This window comes from Centropristis striata, chromosome 13 (assembly GCF_030273125.1).
Source record: "Centropristis striata isolate RG_2023a ecotype Rhode Island chromosome 13, C.striata_1.0, whole genome shotgun sequence".
Lineage (NCBI taxonomy): Eukaryota > Metazoa > Chordata > Actinopteri > Perciformes > Serranidae > Centropristis > Centropristis striata.
Genome location: NC_081529.1, coordinates 29,714,710 through 29,734,836, shown reverse-complemented (window position 1 = coordinate 29,734,836; position 20,127 = coordinate 29,714,710). Strand labels below are relative to the sequence as shown.

Sequence of the window (20,127 nt, the reverse complement as noted above, 5' to 3'; positions counted from 1 at the left end):
TTATTGTTTAAAGGGGAGATTTCCATGATTAGGGTTTCAGAAATAAACTTTCCATCTCTTTACCTTAGAGATTGCCGAGTCCTGTGTGTTTCTGTGCGTGTGTGTGTGAGAGACAGCAGGAGAGAGACGTCTTGCGGCGTCCGTGTGTTAATCTATCACGATGCCCATTGATGTTGGTCGACACATGCTCACTTTCTCCTGGTCCAATCAAAGGGGGAAAAAGTGTGTAGTGCGGTAACATGCTAATAATTTAGTCTGTTATGTTGTGGTTTAAATCATGAGATTCCTGCAGTTAAAAGCCAAGCGTAAGTAAACAAGCTCACACATGTGGCCACAATATTGCTGTTCTTCTGTCCAGAGAAGCTCTCTCTGTGGGAAAAGAGGGTGTTATCCATTTTCATTTAGCATTTCCTACTGATACATGATAGAACCCACGAGAGCCTTGAGGTTTTGTCCAAATGTATAGAAATGTTATACTGACTTCAAAATGTCTCTGTTAAAATGTCTACCAATCATAAACCTATTTTATACCAAATAATGTATTTGCAAGTAACACATGTTCCTTTTTTATAAAATCAACACAAGTGGGTGATGGTTAGAGTTGATTTCATACTTCATTCTGTTTTATCACCTTGTTTGAATTGTTTATACATCTGAAATTAGTGATTTTGTCAACTGTGGGATTTTTCTTTTTCTCTTTTTCTTTTTTTTATACCATCATATCTTCTATTTCTCTGGGCTATTTGATATATTGCAGTATTTTTTTCTAATTTAAACAAACAAAGAAACAAACTGTAAGAGACAAGTCTACTCGTCTTACTGTGTTTAAATACGTGTAGGGAAACTTACGGTCAACTTCCAGTCATCTAGTGTAGCATGAACAGCTCGGTGGAAATAACAAGCTAGTTAGCTAGTTAGCATGCTGCTAAGTGAGAGAATTTTTCACAATTTAATGCTTCATCCACACACTCTTGTCACAGCACAGGAAAGCACATTGCAATCGCCAAATGTGTGAAAACTTTGTTCAGTTTATTTTCTGTAACCAGTGTAGCACAAAAGCATGGAGGAATTAGCAAGCTAGCTAACAAGGAGGAGAGCCGACAGCAGCCTCACGGTGCGTTCAGACCGGACGCGTAGCGAATATTTCGCGCGACAAGATTACATACAAAGTCAATGCAAACACGCAAATAGACGCAAATTTTTGCCGGCGGCGCGAATCGCGGGTTTCGCGCGACGCGAATGCCGCGATTGACGCGAATGTCGCGGCGAAAATTCGCTACGTGTCCGGTCTGAACACACGGTTAGAGATGCATATAGTGCTAGCTAGCTAGTTAGCCAGTAAACAGCATTAGCGCTGCTGTCAAGGCTGCTTTTGTCATACAGAAGTATGTTATATTATATTTGAAAATTTTAAGAAGACAGATTGCAAATGTGTTTTTCTTCACTGTAGCTCCGTCCTTTCACCCATACAGGCATGAGAAAGGGCAGTGTGTTCTCACAATATTTGATCTAGTTTAGGCTAGATACACGCCTGTTACAACAACAACAACAACACACACACACACACACACGTATCACAACCTTCGAAGAGACTTGAACAGCTGTTGGCCTGTCCATGTCATAGGTAACTGGCCAATAGGATTCGGTTTGCATGCAAGTCCAACTTCTGTAGATGAATGAAAATGTGAATTATGACTAAGATTTGGGCTCATTCTGACTGGGATCCTGTGAGAGCTGTGTCAGTCTGAGTCCAGCGCTGCATAACTTTACCTATGACCTAATAATAGACCTGCATTGAGACCAGACTTAGTGTGTCTCTGGTGTGTGTATTCTCTGGGCTTCCAATTTACAAACCAGAGAGAGACCTTTACAAGTAGAAAAACACAGTCTGCTCCAGTCAGTACTGCACTACAATGCAGCGTCTCACCATCAAAACAGTGTCTGTTTTTTTGGCGGTATTGAAAATTATTTTGGCGGGATTTCTATACATATTTTTATACCATAGTGCTGTACCACGCAAGCCCACCATACGTGCTTATTTGATATAATTCTCACAAGTTATGAGGGGTAGGCCTAAGTTGTACATTAAGAGTGAACTCTGAGATAGTAGAATTAATCCTTTAAATTCTCTGAGCCACTTTGAATTAAAGTCTGTGGCTCATCCTGCTCTCTTATGACTTGCATGTTCCTTTATGAATCTATGATGTCTCTTGTTTCCCTGTTTGTCCCAAGAGACAGACAGGCGGGTGAGTTTGGGCTGGTCCGCCTTCTGAACAACAGCATCCCCAGTCTGCGCCGCTCTGCACAGAAGAAGCATCTTGTTTTTCAACTGGTGGTTTTCTTAAGCCACAATGTTTGATGTGGGCTTCCCTTAATCACACAACATGCTCTCTAAACATGAACTACATTCATCTTCGCTCTGCGACTTCTTTTTTCCCCCCTCTGGTTTGACGCTGCTTTTGTTGAGTTATTGTGCAACAGAGTAGTGAGACAAGAGGAAGACAGTGGCCTTGATCTCAATGAAGTGATTTTGATCTGGCCAATCCAGCAATTAGGCTACTGAGGGAAGAGTGAACCTCTAATCCTGGATGGGACACATGTGTTCTTTGTAGTCCTAATGTCTCTCTTCCTCCTCTGTCCACATCACTATCTGATGGGATGCAGAGTAAGTATTAAACCAATGCCTCAGATGGAAGCCTACCATTAAGATTGAGATGCTGTGCTCTTTGAGGCTGAGGACTTTTAATTATAAGCTGTGGGCCCGATGTAGTTGTGTTTCCTAAATTCTGCTGAATAGAGGGTTTGCTCTGTGCTGGCTGGAGACCTGGTGCCAGGCTCTGGAGTCAGCGTGTCACTGGCGGGTACTTTGTGGGTACGAGACAAGGCATGCCGCCACGCCAAGCGTGACTCTACAGGAGTCCCACATGGGGGCAGAGATAAAAGGCTTTTATCTCCCCTTCCCACCATCCCCTTCCCCTCATTGCTCTGACTGTCAGAGCACTAGGTAGAGGACAGAACTAGAATAAACAGACCGGTTGTTAACATATCAGCCGTTGTTGAAGCTTCAAGGGCATCAAGTGAGATCAAAGCAAAGCATTCAGTCCAAAAGCATGACATTGTCTTGCACAACAATCCATCAAGCCTCCAATTCAGCTGTCAGTGAATGAGGAAGTAGTCATGAACGGCAATGGAAGGCTTTTCACTGTCCCCTAATGGGCTTTGATGATCCAGCACAAAGAAAGTGTCATAATGGGCTCATACAAAGTCTAATGTCATTTTTAAGATTTGTTTATTGTCGTCATTAAAGCGAGAATGGCCCAACCCACACCTTTGTGTATTCAAGAAATGATGATGAATGTCTGACAAATGACTGCAACTTATAGGGTGTGTTTCTTTCTTTCTTTCATTCTTTCTTTCTTCCGTTCTTTCTTTCTGTTTCTTTATTTCCTCCTGTACATAGCAGCTCTTTTTCCTCCCCTCTCCGGGGTGCTGTTGTGAATATCTCCCATCCCCTCTAGGAATTCTTTATTTTTCAGTTTTGTTTTGTTTTTCAGGCACTCTGCATTTACACCCAGCAGCCCTTTGATGTTGTTGCCTGGGTGCTGGTGGACAAAAGACCCTCCATCAGCTGGATTTAAGGATGAGGTGGTGGGGGGTTAGGAGGGGTGGGGGTGGAGGGGATGAATAAAGAATCAAAGTAACTGGAATGGGGTTTGGAGGCGGAGGACTCCATGTGAAACTGTGAACCATGTACCCCTCTTAAATTTGGGCCAGGAGTTCACAGTTGTCATTGCTTTTCTTTTTTTGGCTCCGTTCCTCTTTGTGCTACATGTCATTGTCTCCATATGTGTTTTTGTGGCCATGCTTGTTCATTCTTTTGTTGGCACTGTATGTTCTCATTCTTTAAGTCGACCATTGGAACAAAAAGGCCCATATTTTATTTACTCTTTGCAGTCAGGTGATGTAAAAAAACGGATAAATAAAAAACAACGGCTGTTGCACCAAGTAAAAGTTTCTCCAGATCACCAGTGCCTTGACTTTTTCAGTGTCACAATGCCACGCTGTTCCGTGGCACCTCGCTCTGTGGCACTGTGATTATAACCTCTTCCTTTTTGCCCGCCTAGTCATGCACAGAAAGGGCTACTGATGCTACTGCAGCCCCTCGCTCCCCCACCGTGGGGAGAGACAGTCTGTGCTCCCTCAGCCCATCAAATCCCCGCAGGACCACTTTGGTCCACTGGAGGTGAATTCAGGGAGCAGCCTTTGGTGGTGCCGACACAGCGGCCCTCTTTCACCGAGGGCCTCATTAAACCTGACAACATCCCCTCAACCCGGGCTTTATTGTTCAGCCAGCTTAATGCTAAATGGCAATTAAAGGCATCACCAAGGTGCAGGTATTAATGCCTTTGAGGAGCACAAAGGCTTTGTAAGATAAAAATGACAGCTAAACAGCAATTGAAAGTTTTCTTTGCCATTGAAGGAAAGATACACTTTGTGTAAGCTAGGTCACCCCATGTAACCTCTATTCAGAGTTTAAATGTGCAAAATAAAAGTGCTAAATCGTCTTTAATTGAATATCATGACAATGTGAATGCAATCGAGCAAGAACATGCAGAAAGGGGTCGTGCATTGCAACGAGCCCGCAGAGAATTATCGCCTAATTCAGCAGCTCGCCTCAGTTTTATGGAGCTTTATAGTAAGTTTCAGCTCATTGTTTCAACAAGTCCTCCAGCCCATATGACAACATAGGTTGTAAGTGTTCCCTACCATCTAATGTGACCAACAGGAGTGTTCCTATAGTGCCCCTAGTGGTGGTAGGAGATCTATACTTCCTCATATATTAACAAAACAGTCGCAGTTTGAAACATGGTTAATATATTATGGAATAGTCACAGTTTGGGTATGTTTAGGTAACAAAACTACTTGGTTAGGATGAGGAAAAGATTGTGGTTTTGGTTAAAATCAGTACATTACGTTACTTTTCTTCTGTACTTAAGTACATGATGTAACCTCCCATACTCACTCAACCAATTGTGAGTCAATCACACCGTTACGCCCCTGTTTTATTGCATTAAATAACAAATTAAAACCAAACTGATAGAAAAATAAGACTCGAACAAACAGCAGCATGATAACAATTTCCTCAAATGACAGAAACCATCTTTGACAAAAGTGTATTTGACATAAACTTGATTTTTTTTTTTAGTTTGGCCCATGTTTCCTCTGCTAACATGAAGGTGGCAGGGTTTATTGCCTGTTCTGCAGCCAGCCACCAGGGGGCGATATAGATGCTTTGGCTTCACTTTTGGGGGAACTGTTATGTCATCTATCTTTATATACAGTATGCTTGATCAAGGCATGTTTTCAGGAATCATTGTTGATTTGTTTATGATTTTGTAAATGCTTTATATGAAAAATCAACTGGAACAAAGAGCTTCACCTGCTTGAACTCCATGTTTATGTCTTGGACAGTTTTAGTTGTTTGCAAGGTGGAAAATCCAGGTAATGCCGTCAGACTGATCCCAGCCGTTTTGTTGCCAGGTTGTTTTCCACTATAATTAGAAGATCAAAGCATAACGTTCTGTGTCACTTGTTTAACTCACTCCACATATACAGTCATCAGAGTCTGTTTAGATCCCGTACCCGCCAGGCCCGCTCCTCTATGGATTACTTATGGACATACATCTTCACTTTTTATTTATTTGCTTGTGTGCAGTCACGAAACAAGCAGAGGGTAAAGAGCATGGGCTCCACATGCCAGAGAGGCTCCGCTATGTAAACCACCAGACTCGGGTTGGCAAATGGATCCAATTGGGAATGGTCATAGCACAGATGAATGAAAACAGTGTAAACAGTCTGTGAACCATCAATATGTACTTCAGCATGGTGGAGGGATGCAACTGTAACATCTGTCCCACCAGCTCCACTGGAGAGTGATTAGGCCATATTTATAGGCAGCACAGGAAACAGACGCACAGCTTATCTTATTGCGGACAGGTTTAGCACAGCTGGTTTGAGAGGACAATAAGAGATTTCAGGGAAAGACAAGGCACTGGCTGCCTGCACAGTATTTGGTAGCCGCGTAGTCTGTTGTCAAATCGTTCTCCTCTGTGAATCCTGTCCAGCAGATTTTATCGCCAGTTTTTGATTCAGAGAAAGTGCAGAAACTGAAGACAGTTCGCTAAGATTTCACTCACTCTCTCAAGACTTCAAACACACAGTGAAATAACAAAAGGAAGTCTGGCAATCGAACATGGCTATGTTTGTCTATCTCTATCGTTACCACATTTTGAGGTTTTTGCATTTCAAAAATCATGTCTGCAGCCATATAAGATGGACTTAAGTAGTTTACTCAGCTGTGGATGAACAAGCTCCGCTTCCCCTCTCAGCGTCTGAGATGCAGTGAAGAATAAAATTGCTCTGATGGCTGGTGTTTTTACATTGTTGCTGAGCATCTGACCTTCCTTTTTTTGTATTGTGACAATATTTCTTCAACTCAGAAAGATGAAGGAAGGAGATAGGGCCGATGTCAGCAAATACAATATTTTATAACCACAAAAGCACAGTGCAGTGTTACGTTCTGTCCTTTCCACACCTGGGTCAGCAGCTCAACACCCTGGGATACACATTCATAAAACAGTCTGTGTGTAAACTTTTCCCATGACCTCAGTAGGATGAAAATGTATCTGCTGTTGGGCCTTAAACACCTCTGTTTGACACTGAATTAGTATTTGATTTATCTGTTCCTCAAAAGAGCAGTTTTACCAGACAAAATGTACTTTAAATATTGCTAATAATTCCTTGTTCGTGTGTTTTTATTATAATTTGTATTTTATTTGCCGTTTTTTCTGTCTTTGAGTCTTCTTTTGGTTCTTTTATAGTAATTTAGTGTCTTTTTTGCATCTCTTTGTTGCCAGTTTGTGTGTTTTTTGGTAGTTTTTTGTCTTTTTGGGATCTGTTTGTAGTCATTGTGTCTCTTTTGCTTTTTTTTGGTAGTTTCTTTGTGGTCATTTTGAGACTCCTTCTGGTTGTCTCTTCAGTGGACAATTTGCAGTTAAAGGACGGTGGGCCAGTTTCCCTATCCATCTCTGCCTGTGATTTGCTTTTCTGTACGTACGGTTACTAAGTAATGAATTAATTAATTGAAAAAATAATTAATACACCAGTCAATAACTCTTGTTTTTGACCAGGATTGGGTAAAGGTGTTCTTTCTCTCAGTTTATGGTCTGTGGATGATTTCTTTTGTATTTGATACATCTCGTATCATCACTCTGAACTTTGTCTCTGTTGAAGTTTTTTTTTCTTTTGGAAAGGTCTTCATTCAGCCTAGAAAACAGAAACCAGCAGCTCACTTTAGAGACCTTAATCGAAAGCACATTTCAGTCGAATTGTCACTCCTGCTGCTGCGATGCATTTAAGTTCATTTTTTATTTGAGGTGCCAAACAGGAGGGGGCAGTGGATTATACTGTGTAGTTATGCGGTTAGATCTTTACACTGTTGATATTATACACATGTAAGGTACTCTGGGGCACCTCACACACTAAAATGCTTGTTTTCTTCTTTATAAATTTGTGCCTGAGTTCTCCTGTCAGGCAGCAATTGTAAGTCAACTAAGTTCTCACTCCCACACAGCTCCACAGCTCACTGATCCTGGTTTCAGTGCCAGGGGTGGTCACTCCCTGGTGCTATTAGTTAGCAGGATCAGTGCTGGATGGGGGGAAATGGAAGAGGAACCGGGAGGACACCTGGCCTTTTCTCTTTGGCTGCTCAGACATGTCACAGCTTTGCCTCTTGACAGAGTCAGGATGCAGGATATTGGCCTCCCACTGATGAAGCTCCTCAGCCAGTGTAGTGTATCAATGTAACATCCAGCAGGATATCTGGTCGCAGTCCACGGTGCCACTTCCACTCTGCGAGTCATGCTGATGCTCTTATATGCGACAGGAGATTACATTTCTGCCCAAATTAGGCACCTACACCCCGGGATAATTAAGCAACCTAAAAATACTGATTCAGACGATGCTGAGAAATGTGGAGCTCTGCTGAAAAGGTTCTTTTGTTGGATAATATCACCATATTAAGACAAAAAAAGAAAAAGGAGATAAACTGTTTAGCCAAAAGTCCTCGAGTCAGACACCATAAAAGCCTCTACACATTAAATAAAAAGAGCTTGCCTGCTACATCTCTCTCTCAGTTTCTGACTCGGTGTGTTTCATGGCAGGGTGAGCGATTGAGTGGTTTAAGAACATACCGGTGCTTTGTTTTATGTACAGAAAAGTATGAGCGCCAGCGGCCCCTTTGAAGCCCCTTCAAATTTATTGTTGTTTTTCCAAGAGAGGCGTTTTTTAAATTACAGCTCATTGTGAGTGGATCTGCTGCTTTGCTGTTTTTGGAGAAGGGTTTACATTTTATGTCTGGAAACAAGTATTGCCCTCTCCTCTCTGTTGGATGAGGGAGAGAGTGTGTCTTCAGAGGTGAGAGATCGTCTGGTGTCAGCACTCTTTTCTTCTGTACTTGATTATTAGAAATTCTCACAAAGAGAAAAAAATCAAACCATGTGATTTGCGGATGTATTTCAGAGCCAACTGTCCCCTGCAGCAGTAACCATACATCATCCAAGCTCCACTTGTGTGATGTGAATCTGTACATTAACTCCGTCTCCTTCTTGCTCCTCCAGGCCAGCGTGTTTCCAGCAGCTCTGCTTTATTTCTAGTTTGATGTCAAGACAGGCTGGTAAATCACCTCTCTTGGTCGCCCTGTTTTCATGGCAGAGAAACAAAAAGAGCCCGAAATTGGCTCGTCCAGAAAAAGAGACACCTTGCAACAGAGCACCCTGCTGTGTTTCCTATTGACCCTGAAGTTTCACCTTCCCTCAAGCACCACAGAACTACATATGTGCAGAAACAGGTGCACCTTCAAAGTCTGAGGGTGAGCAGGAGCATCGGTCAACTTGTTCTATATTTTGAAATGAAACATTCATGTCAGAGATCAAATAAATTATTGAGGGCAGACCTCGAAATATTAAAGGTTGTGGTTCCGGATTTGTTTGAAGTAAATCGCTGTCAAATAAATTGTGATCGTGAACTTTGCTGCGAGAGATCTTACATACTTCAAGCAGATTTCAATCAATCATATTTACTATCCTCCTGTATTACACTATTAAAGCCACTGGTTTGACGCAATAGTCTACAGCAACGCAAGTGAAAGGTTGTACTTTCAGGCTACGTCCACACTAAATCATTTTTGTTTTGAAACACATTTTTTGCTACATTTATGGCTAGCATCAACACTACTCTGGTGTTTTTGAACCTCTAAAACAGACAGATTTTTGGAAACACTACTGACCCCATTGCTGTTCTTCCACTGCAGTATAGAGCAGTAGTATAGCAGTATGCTAATAATAGCTAATTAGCTCTGAACACAGCAGACGAGGCTGTCATTAATGTTGCATGTATTTGGTGATAACCCAAAATATTGGACAAAATATATTAGACCTGAAGAGATGAAAAGTTAAGGGATCAATAAAAGTTTTAGAATTCACCAGGACAGGAAAGTTTATGTAAAATTTCTAGTGTTCGAGGCATCCCACTCAATGTTAACGTCATAGTCAGCTAATACAAAAGTCAGGGGATCACCAAAGTTGGTAGGTTTCATCCTTTCAAAATAGTAAAAAAAAAAAAAAGTCAGTGTATCCCCAAAAGTCAAAAGGGGTGTTCAATGCCTGTACGAAATTTCAGTTTGGATCAAAGAGGTGGACCGACCAAGTACAAGTGGAGTGATGAGTCCCATACCTGTAGCAGAGGGTGAGGCAATCCCTTCGCTTTGAACCTGCATCACAAGGGATTACCGTTCAGGTTTGCACAACACAGCAGACAGGAAGCTGTTAAAGACGAGGACCAACACTGCATCCTGACCTCCGACCCTTACATCCTGACCTCTCCTGCAATCTGACATGAGCCCTTGTCTACATGAAAGCTGTCCTGTTGACTCACCAGGGCTAATTTAGAGTTCCGGTTCCCCCGACCACTGTGAGGACAGACGGTCAACATGCTGGCCTCTGGACTTGTGGAGGGAACTCGGAAGACTTGTTTGACCCCTTAACTCTTGTTTACATTGGCCTCCTTCAGGCTTGAGATTTCTGTTAATCTATATACACTTGGAGAGGAACTCTGATGCAAAGTGTGCTGTACTGATACTAAAAAGCGTGATGGTCTGTTCTCCAACATTGCTCTAATTTGGCATCAAAGTCAAGCAGCAGTTTGCCCCGTTCACCACTTTTGTCCAAACAATATGTACGGTATTAGTGTAGTTAATATTAGCCCATTGCTGAGGGCTTCACATGTCTGCTGATGAAGTGCTTTAACAAGTCTAACAAAGGCCAACCTCACACTGTGCCACCTGCCACCAGCTAAAGAGATTTCGGTCATTACTTGCTCCTTTTTAAATATCATCAAACATCGGCCCTTTCATCATTCCGAGTGCGTGACCTTGGAGTTCACAGCTTCTCTAAGCGTGACTGACAGATCTTGTGAGGGTCAGTGCTGGACTAATTTTATACCTCTGCTTTTGATGGGACCTAAAAATAGAGTGCTCCGCTGACCTCCGGTCCAGTCGGGTCTCGGCGGCTCCTTTGAGGTCCACCTCCCCCCCTCGACACACACACCCCTTCTGACGTCACTTCACCCAAACTGCTTCTTTATTTTTAGATGCTCCCAAAATTAATTGAACGGTCTTGTTTCGGTGCGGTGTTATGTAAGGGGATTACTCTGTTGGTACTGCTTTGCCCTGACCAAGTAGGCCACCACACAGAGGAGGGAGGTGGAGACAGAGAGTAGAGGGGACTCGGGGTGGAAGAGGAGGGTAATGTAGTTAAGGTAGTAGTACAGGGCTGCAGAAATATCCCAGCTGCGGGCCTAATTGTACATCTCTCTTGCTCCCTTTTCCCTCTTCAGCTGCATGCCAAGGTCTTTGACCTTATCATCCACCTCACTGGTTCCGGAAGAATCCTTTCCGCCCCCTGTGGCTACCAAAGCCCAGCCGATACACAGAGCACAGCAGCAGACCATCTCCAGCCTCAGACTAACAGCCAAGCGCCACAACCAGTTAGGAGTGATCCCAGCAGAGCGCCCAAGTGGCTCAAACTGCCAGGTATGTTCTAATCATCCCCAGCGTGGGCCCCGTGGCTCCTTAACAAAGCTTAGCCTTAGGACCCCAGGCCCCTCAGAGAGGCCCGGGGCCTCCAGGAAACCCACATGTCACAGCAGCACATACAGTCAACAGAGATGCTGCCTCTGTATTTGCATTCTCTCCTGACATGCAAACTTTCTCTAAAGCGCATGCGCGCCGACGATGCAACCACGTTTGGTTGTGTTTTTTTTTTTTTTCCTTTTCCTGACAGCGCTGTAAATTTTTGTAACTTTTCATGTGTGCGTGAGTTGCGTGTGGAGCATCTGAGAGGAATGCGCTCGCTTTGTGTCCCCTGCAGCATTCCTCTATGGTTAGACATCTCCGTGCCCATGAGGGGGCCACAAGGGCCTCTTGTCTCCTCGGCACTAATGCATCACAGCCCCAGATCAAGCACAACATGCATGCAAGCACATACATTCACACAAACATTCAAGAACAGATGCATGCCATCACATATTTATTATATAAGCTCTCACAATCATGAAATGTTGGGGGCAACATTGGCTTTAATGGCAGATGACACCTGTAGCGTCTTTGTGGATTGAGATTTCCTGTCATCTCTGGTCTTGCATGACTTGCAAGATCTTATTTGTCTTTCCCAAACTTTACTATCATCCAAATGTTTTCACCAGATTCAAAAAAGTACGTCTATCAGAGGGGGGAAAAACGACTTGAAGCATTACTAACAAAAAGTATATATATGGTACCGTAAATGTTTTTTATGTTCACATTCACGTTGAAAGTGAATGTTTTATGTGCTATATAAGCCCATAAACTTTGATGTAGCTCATACTTTGGATTTTGCCTGCTTGCATGTTGTTAAAGCCATCTCAGAAAATCCAGCAGTCAGGGAAATGGGTGTATTATGATTACTTGTCATAGACAGAACCGTAGTTTGGGCCCAAGAAGAAAGGAGCTTTGAGATGACAGAAAGTTGGAGAGATGGGAGACGCTGTGTCATTCTAGCAGTAAAAAAACAAAAAACACAGACGAGTGAGTCGGGAATTAAGGAGCGAAATCTGACATAATCCTAACAGACCCTCACAGGGATTCAGGGACCGATGCAGACGTCTCCACCACAGACAAGCATCAGTCTAAACCACGCTTACTGTAACCAGTCTTATCAGACTCGGGGACAGACTCACAGCCTGCATTTGTATTTAATCGTAAACCTAGAGAGGACAGAACTTATAAATGCCTTTAGTTTTATTTTATCATGATGGATATCATAAATAATCATCCTGGCAGCCACTGGCACTAAAATAAAATCAGTATTAATATTGATGGCTACAATCAGGCAGATATCTTGTAGTGATGAGGGCCTTGTCCCACGTGCAGTGCTGTCCAAAGACCAGCCAGAAGGCTGGAGACAGATCAGACTGTTTCTCCTGGGAAAAGCTTCTCACTCCAGAGCTTCTCCAAAGCGTCTGGACTGGCTGTCGACACTCCCTGCCTTTAATGTATGATCAAGAAAAGCTTTAACTCATTACTCTCTTCAACGCCCCTCCCCATTCTTGTCCTAACTGCTTTCGTATGTTTAATAATACTGCCTTCAGATGTAATTTGTTCCACTAAGATGCATAAGGAGAAAAGTTGTACAGTAGTAATGCACTACTTCACCAGGACAGAGACCTTCCAACAACTTATTGTGGAAAAGAAGAGAGAGATGAGAGATTGAACGAAATAATTGGTTTTATTTAATATGCGAGGATTGACAGCTGGAGATTCATGTGATCCCTAATAACACAAAACTGGCAAAAGACACCTTTTAAGCAACATTATTTGGCATCATATCTGGAAATAAAGTCTGAATGAGCACTGTCAAAACAGTGGATCTCGTTTACTGCAACACTCAAGGGCAGGACTTGCTGCTGTGGATGACAAACACATCATTTATTCCACTTTTTGTATTGCTTATGTTCCTCATGGGATCATTAAAATAAACTTCTCTCAGACAAGCACAGCTTCTCCTGAAGGCCCTCTGTGGAGGTTTCTCCTGGGAAGCACAAATCCATTTCGGGCCCTACTCAAAAGGTGCTGGGTCAAATTCCAGGTGCTGCGTCCTTGAGCACCTATCCGGGCCTGGACTCTGAGCCCAAGTTGCTTCCAGCTGTATGTGAGCAGCATTTGTAAGCACAGTGAGTCACTCAAGAGCCACACAAATAAATAGTGTGAGGTGTTGTGCAGCTATGCTGACTCACAGTGAAGACATGTTGGTCAAATACACCACTGGTGGAAAACCATCTGAGGCACTCGGGTTAGAAAACCCCACATTACCCTCTCCCTTGTAGGCCCAGCTTCCCCCTCTGCTGTGGTGAAAGGAGAGAAAGCACCTCTACTACTCGCCTCTTTTGTTTATTTACCTTCAGAATTACACCCTGCTCTTCTTGGACCATGTTCCAATGTGTTTTGTTATGTTTCCTTTCAAACAGAATATCTATGCGTGTGGTCTCTGGCCATGTTTGGCTAACACATGCACACTTTCGTGCACGCACACTCCCATTCAACTTTCCCCCTGTGCCAGAGGTCCCCTTTGCCCTTCCCCCCACCTCTAACTAAACATCGCAGGACAGCAAAAGGGAACTTCAAAGTGGCCGGAGGGGGTACTCCTTTTTTCCTGGCACTTGTCATCATCTAAGGGACTGGCTGCTCCCCTTATTACTCTAATTGCTTCCAACTGCTCCAGGAGGCTTTGATGAAGGGCACTATGGAGCATGCTGGAAGCACCTGTTGTTGCAAAGAGGAGCACAGGTGGGCCTTATTGGTGGTGGCATGGAGGCGTGCGGACAGCACCGCTGCTTTCTACTTAAAATCACACAACTCAAATACATATAGTATGATAATCTTAATGTAATCTCAGATTTAAGAGGTTATGAAATTAGCAGTTATACAGATAAAATAAACATGTTTGAATTGAAGTTGTTGCATTTAAACTGGGACGTGCAGGCAACACTCCGGCTCCATCTTGTGGCGTCACTGTGCTAGAAGTCCAGCAGCTGGAAAAAAAAAAAAAGAGATGAAAGAATGTGAGATTATTAATGGAAATTAAACATTTTCTTTTCTTAGACCTTCTTAGCCAATTTCAGAATAAATTTCCCTGAATTTATTTATTTAAAACTACACATTCTCATTCTGCCTGGTTGGAAATGAGTTATGTCTTACATTGTAGAATTTGTACAGTAATTAAAACACTTAATCAACAATATAAAGAATACTAACTCAGATACAAGAACGCCGATATCAACCGATATAATAAAGTGATTTGGGGTGCACGTCACCTCTCTGTTGCATCTTGTTTGTAGCTCATAGAATTGTGCAGTGTAGTCTGAGCCCACCTATTTATTTATGTTCTGATTAGGGACTGAAGCTGCTTGTATTTTTTGTACTTTTTGTGATTTTGTTTGCAGTGCAGATTGAGTCGTCACATATTGGGCTCCTGTTTTAAATTAAATTTGAATTTAAGCAGCAGTCTGTAAGGTACATGTAGTTTTATTCAATTTGGGGTTTTAATTGTTGTACAGTTGCACTTTTCACATGTTCCCAGTGAACACAGGTTATGTTTACTTATTATGTCAATTGGGAAATTGGCCAAATTTGCCCTGATTGTGGGTATTAGTTGTGCAGGAAAAAAAATATCGGTATCGGTAATCGGCTAAATGAGTTGTAAAAAAATCGGCAAATCGGATATCGGCAAAAAATCCAATATCGTGCATCCCTACCCTATACTTGTTATAATGAGGTGTGATACAGGCTGCAGGTGAAATAATGTATAAAATGAATATTAGTTACACAGATAATCTGACAGATACAGGCTGAGTTTACATTACATAAACAACTCAGGCACCCAAGAAGAAAAAATACCATTTCCTCACGACCAGCTTTTGCATTGATGCAGATTTATAATTTATGGCACTTAAATTACACATTAAAATCCCTACGCACCAGCTGAGGCAGGATCTTCTCAAAGTGCTCGATGTCTACTTGGTCACAGTCTTCAGACTCGGCTTGTTTCTGTGATCTCACAGCAGCCTCTGGAAATGAAATAATAACACATTATTGGTGCTCATGCATTTTGTGAATGTGATGTTGTGCAGGTTTTTCTGATGGACTTGAGAAATCATTTATCTAACTTTCTTAGTGCCTCATACCTATTCACCAAAAAAGATGTTCTTTGTTGTTTTACTCATTGTAACAAATCTGTTGAATTTGTAACCAATTTCTTAATTCTCTCTTGTAAGTTCTTTATACGCAAACACAGATTTCCCAAAGCGAAGCCAAAGTTTAAGGTGTTTCTACTTGAATTCAACTATCAAAAAAACAAAAAAAAAGAACTATTTCTTCAATATTATGACAACCTGATGAATGTATAACCTTAATTTCTAATAACTATATGATTTTTTTTATTATTATCAGTGAATGTACAGACTTTAGGTACTTCATTTTCTCTATGTGACCAATGTATGTACCTTTTTTTTCCCTCTTCTTTTCTTTTTTGTTTCTTTTTATTATTATTTACTACTATTTCTCCTGATTAGTTCTTTGTTTCATGACATTTATTTGTTTCTTGATATCCCTTTTTGTCTGACCTCATGATTGTAATGTTCCTTAATTGTCAAAAAAGACTTTAAAAAAAACAACAACACATTATTGGTTTCATCATGATGCAGTCTGTTTACAACTATATCCAAAGGAATTGCTTACCTTGGACAAATACTTTCAGCATCTCTGTCATGAGCAGTACAGCATCACCACTTACTGTAATATTAGAAGAGATTTGCTGAGCTCCAGAAAAATAAAACAAGTGTCTGGAAATGTCACTTAACAAAAGAGTATTTATCCAACTCACGTCTGGTTTTGTCCACCTTGAAAAAACTTGACAACAGTTTGCTGACTGTGTCCTGAAGATGAGAAGAATGAAGAACCGTGTCAAGAAAAGTACAGCATGTTTTGTGTAGACACGAACACACACTATGTTTAAAATACTTTATCTACATTTCATCACACTGTTAAAATAATCGCCTAAGTCATTTTTGTCAAAATTGTTGTTGTTTTTTGGCTAAATCATCTCCTCATCACCTATGGTAAAATCGCCTACATCCTCAGGTGATCAGATCATGTGATTTTACCCCTTTAAGATAATGGCCTATGTCAAGTGTGTGACTTAAGTGTATTTATTATGCCTAAGTCAAAATAAAATGTGACTTAGGCAATTTTTTGAACATGCCTTTGTGACTTAATCAAGATATGGTAACACTTTATTTTGAAGGTGTCTACATAAGAGTGACATCAGCATGTCATAAACATGACATGGGATGTGTCATGAACATTAATGACACTTTGAAGTAACATTAGTGCTCATGATACTTGTCATGTCATGTTTCTGACAGGCTTGTGTGACTCTTATGTAGACACCTTCAAAATAAAGTGTTACCATATCTTGCTTAAGCCACAAAGGCATGTTCAAAAAAGTCATTTATTTCTCTTAAGTTACATCATTTACACACAGTGTTATTACTATGCCAATAGCCATCCTTTGTTACATCCTTTTTGGGTGAAATGACCAATAAATGTCATATGTTACACTTTTGGTGAAGTTTTTTGTGTTTCCTGCAAAACTTGCAAAAATGAGGTAGGTAATTATTTTAACAGGGTGACGATTTGCAATATCCAACTCTTTCTTTTTTTCCCTTCACATCACTGGTTCTGTGTTGTAAGTTACTGATGCGTTTTCTCTTCCTAATACCAAACTGCCTTTGCAAAAACGACAATTTAATGAGTGAAAGAACCTTACTCTAGTGTTATCGCTAATTATTGGCCATATATCATTTTAACATGGTAATTATAAACCACTCTTCCATTCGGCATAGGTTTATAGTTAATCCATGCAATAATATCTTGGCAAAGTATAAAGATTAATCGACTGGCAGACGAATACGGACCAATCTATGTGCTCTGTAAACAGCGTCGGTGTGAATGAAAGATAATAGTGCAATTTAGCGACAAAGAGGAAGCAATACTGATTTTTATTTAAGCCCTGAGGAGGAATAAACTAAAGGAATCAAAGCAGCGGTATTCTTCTACCTTTTTGAATCCAATTTCTGCGTCCTTCTCCGCCATGTTTTTGAAGCTTTGAGAGAAAGTTAGCGCGCTCTGCGCAGATTGGTCAATATCCTGACGTCATACGCACCGCCCTTCGTAGACGTAATCAAAATTAGGATTTTTCCTGATATTTTATTTTGAAATTTTTTAAAAATTGTATAGCTTTTGTGATGGTTACATCAATTTAGGTTATTGAAAATGCTCCATAATATTTTTCCTAATAGATTTATTTACATTATATTAACTAATCATTACATTTGTCAATACCTCATTTTGTATACATTTTATTTAGGCCTAGATGCTATCTTTTAATATTTCTTGCAGACTTATGTCATTTTTGTTCGGGAAGAAGGAAAGACAACTGAATCCGTCAAGACAATTGAATTTATTTACACAAATTAAGAACAATAACATGAGATTAATTTAGGTTATTTTTCACGGTGTTTTGCAAAGTGTATAATGTATATTAAAGTACAAATCATGATGCATTCACCAATAATAGCTGTATGAAAGAAAGGGAACATGTAATCTATATATTAATACTCTTATGTCCTTGACAAACATTAGATAACACAGGGAGTAGAATATCACTTTTTTTAGACAATTGTCACAAGACCAACATAGAATAAAAATATGCAGTACAACTAATCCGATACAAATACGTAACAAGAGTTCTTATACAGCCCATTCAAAGGCACTGCAGCCATGTTTATTTTTATGAGCTATGTTGGTTTACAATCAGTATGTCTTTATTCGTCATTCTCATTATCTAACCACTGAGCATCTTCCAGTATGTAGCCCAGGCCCATTGATCTCCGTCGTCGAGGCATAGCTGCGGCTGAAGAGATTTCCTCATCTGAATCCTGGTCCACCTGAAAGACATTTTTATAGTCAGCCAATGAATCTTCAGACAGTTTAAAAATCAAATACCGCAAATCAACATTTCTTTTCGACGGGTCTATATACAATACAGGTACATCTCATTTTCTGAGACACTGAGTTTTGTGTTTTCCTCATCTGTAAGCCATAATTATCAAAATTACCAGAAACACAGGCTTGAAATATTTCACTCCATTTGAAATGAATCTATATAATATAAGAGTTTCACTTTCTGAAATAATTGACAAAAAATATTGAACTTTTTCACCATATTCTAATTTTTTGAGATGTATCTGTATAGTGTATTTTTTTTAAAGTCTTAAAAACAGCTCTGCTCCAACAGGATGAAAAAACAACAACTCACTTTTGGACTAACGACTCGTTTTACTTCCACATCGCCTCCGATGTAGTGAGGACCGGCCCATTCTGCTCTGTCTGCTTCATCCTCTGTAGAAAACCTCACATAGGCCACTGCTTTATTTCCCCCCGAATTGGGGCTCTTCTTTATCTGGGATCAACAATTCAACAAATAAAGAGAAATTGAATATTTTGAAAGAAAGAAAGAAAGAAAAGAAAAAAAATCATCCAAGATCCTCATTATTTATGCAAACATAATAGAACAAAAGCAGAATATTTTTCATTATTTACCTTACACGCTGTGATGGTGCCCCAGTCTTTAAAGTAAGCTCGTACATATCCTTCATTTACATAGGGGTTCAGCTCTTTTATAACCAACCCATGGTCCTGTTAAATGACAGAAAATCATAAGCTTTAACACATATTGTAATGAATGTAAAAAAAGATCCCACCATATGTGATGTTCCCCAAAAATACAGGAATGAGAGAAAATGTTTACCAGTTCATAATTTTCAGCAAGAGCAGCCATGTATTTCTTTGGAAGACTGATGTACGCTCTTTTTTTAGATGTCTTCTTTTCCATGTTATCTGGAGGGAAGATGAGTTTGGAGATTTATTAACACAGTGCAGTGATGTAGGTGGTTAAATTATTGTAATATAATAAACATTACATAATGAGAATGTTCTATTTAGGATTTGCATCAAAAAAGTAAAAAGTAGGATTACTTTGTTAAGTTACATGTAAGATATTGGGAAAATTAGACACATGATAATCTGATTTTCTTAGCAAATAAAAGAAAGGAAGCTGTTACTGACCAGAAGTTGTCATAGCGATGTTCACCAAGCAGACCAACTCAAAGTGTAGAGGAACCTGCTGTGGCGTGGGTCCATTTATAGGGTCCTTTAAAGTCACAGCAAGTCTTACTGGTATTTTTTTCTCTCTCTCGTGACATAGACTTCAAAAAGTTACACAACTTGCTCCGCAGCCAGGTGAAATAAGTGTTTATGTAAATATATGTTATTGAGGAATTGCTGACATTATTGAGCACTTGTTAATTGGGGCTGCAGACTTAACAGAAATCTTGTTTTACAGGTTTTTGCAGTATTCGTCAACCAACTTTTTCCCAATTACATCAAGATTTTTTTTTTTTTACAGATAAAACAATGTTCAAGAAGCAGTTCAGCAGAGGGTTTCTCTAATATGCAATAGGACCCCACTACACCTGCCATTTTGACTAAACCCCTTTTAAAAAACAAAAACGCATTACATTTTGGAGTGGATCTGAGCCATGGGGCAGATACAAAAATTATTTTTTACTAACGTTAACATTGCGAGCATTTGTGCTTATCATGTTGTTTCCTTTGCTCTTTGTCACCATGTAAATACTGGAAACAGTTGGTGTTCCTTAAACTCAGAGCAATAAAATACAACATATACCTTCTTTGTAACACCCATGTTGTTTTCACATCACAACTTAAAGCTCATAAACAGAAAGAAAAACTTCCCAACTCCAGAAATGGGACCATCAGGGAACATGTAAATGCACGATTGGCTTTGGCGGAGTCATTTTTAAAATAAATCTATTCCAATCTCTAATCTGATT

General features: G+C 40.5%; 2 protein-coding genes across 2 annotated transcripts; both read right to left on the bottom strand.

Moving 5' to 3' along the window:
* Positions 1 to 14,020: 14,020 nt before the first annotated feature.
* Positions 14,021 to 17,317, bottom strand: cenpx (centromere protein X). The gene is made up of 5 exons (XM_059348412.1): positions 17,270 to 17,317; positions 16,035 to 16,086; positions 15,890 to 15,943; positions 15,131 to 15,219; positions 14,021 to 14,184 (listed from the first exon to the last, which is right to left on the bottom strand). Exons 1-5 carry the CDS (start codon positions 17,303 to 17,305, stop codon positions 14,170 to 14,172), a joined length of 246 nt encoding a protein of 81 aa, XP_059204395.1. The 5' UTR covers positions 17,306 to 17,317; the 3' UTR covers positions 14,021 to 14,169.
* Positions 17,318 to 18,036: 719 nt separating this feature from the next.
* LOC131983422 (heterogeneous nuclear ribonucleoprotein A0) lies at positions 18,037 to 19,163 on the bottom strand. The gene is made up of 4 exons (XM_059348132.1): positions 19,023 to 19,163; positions 18,815 to 18,910; positions 18,531 to 18,674; positions 18,037 to 18,159 (listed from the first exon to the last, which is right to left on the bottom strand). Exons 1-4 carry the CDS (start codon positions 19,104 to 19,106, stop codon positions 18,037 to 18,039), a joined length of 447 nt encoding a protein of 148 aa, XP_059204115.1. The 5' UTR covers positions 19,107 to 19,163.
* Between the last annotated feature and the right edge of the window lie 964 nt (positions 19,164 to 20,127).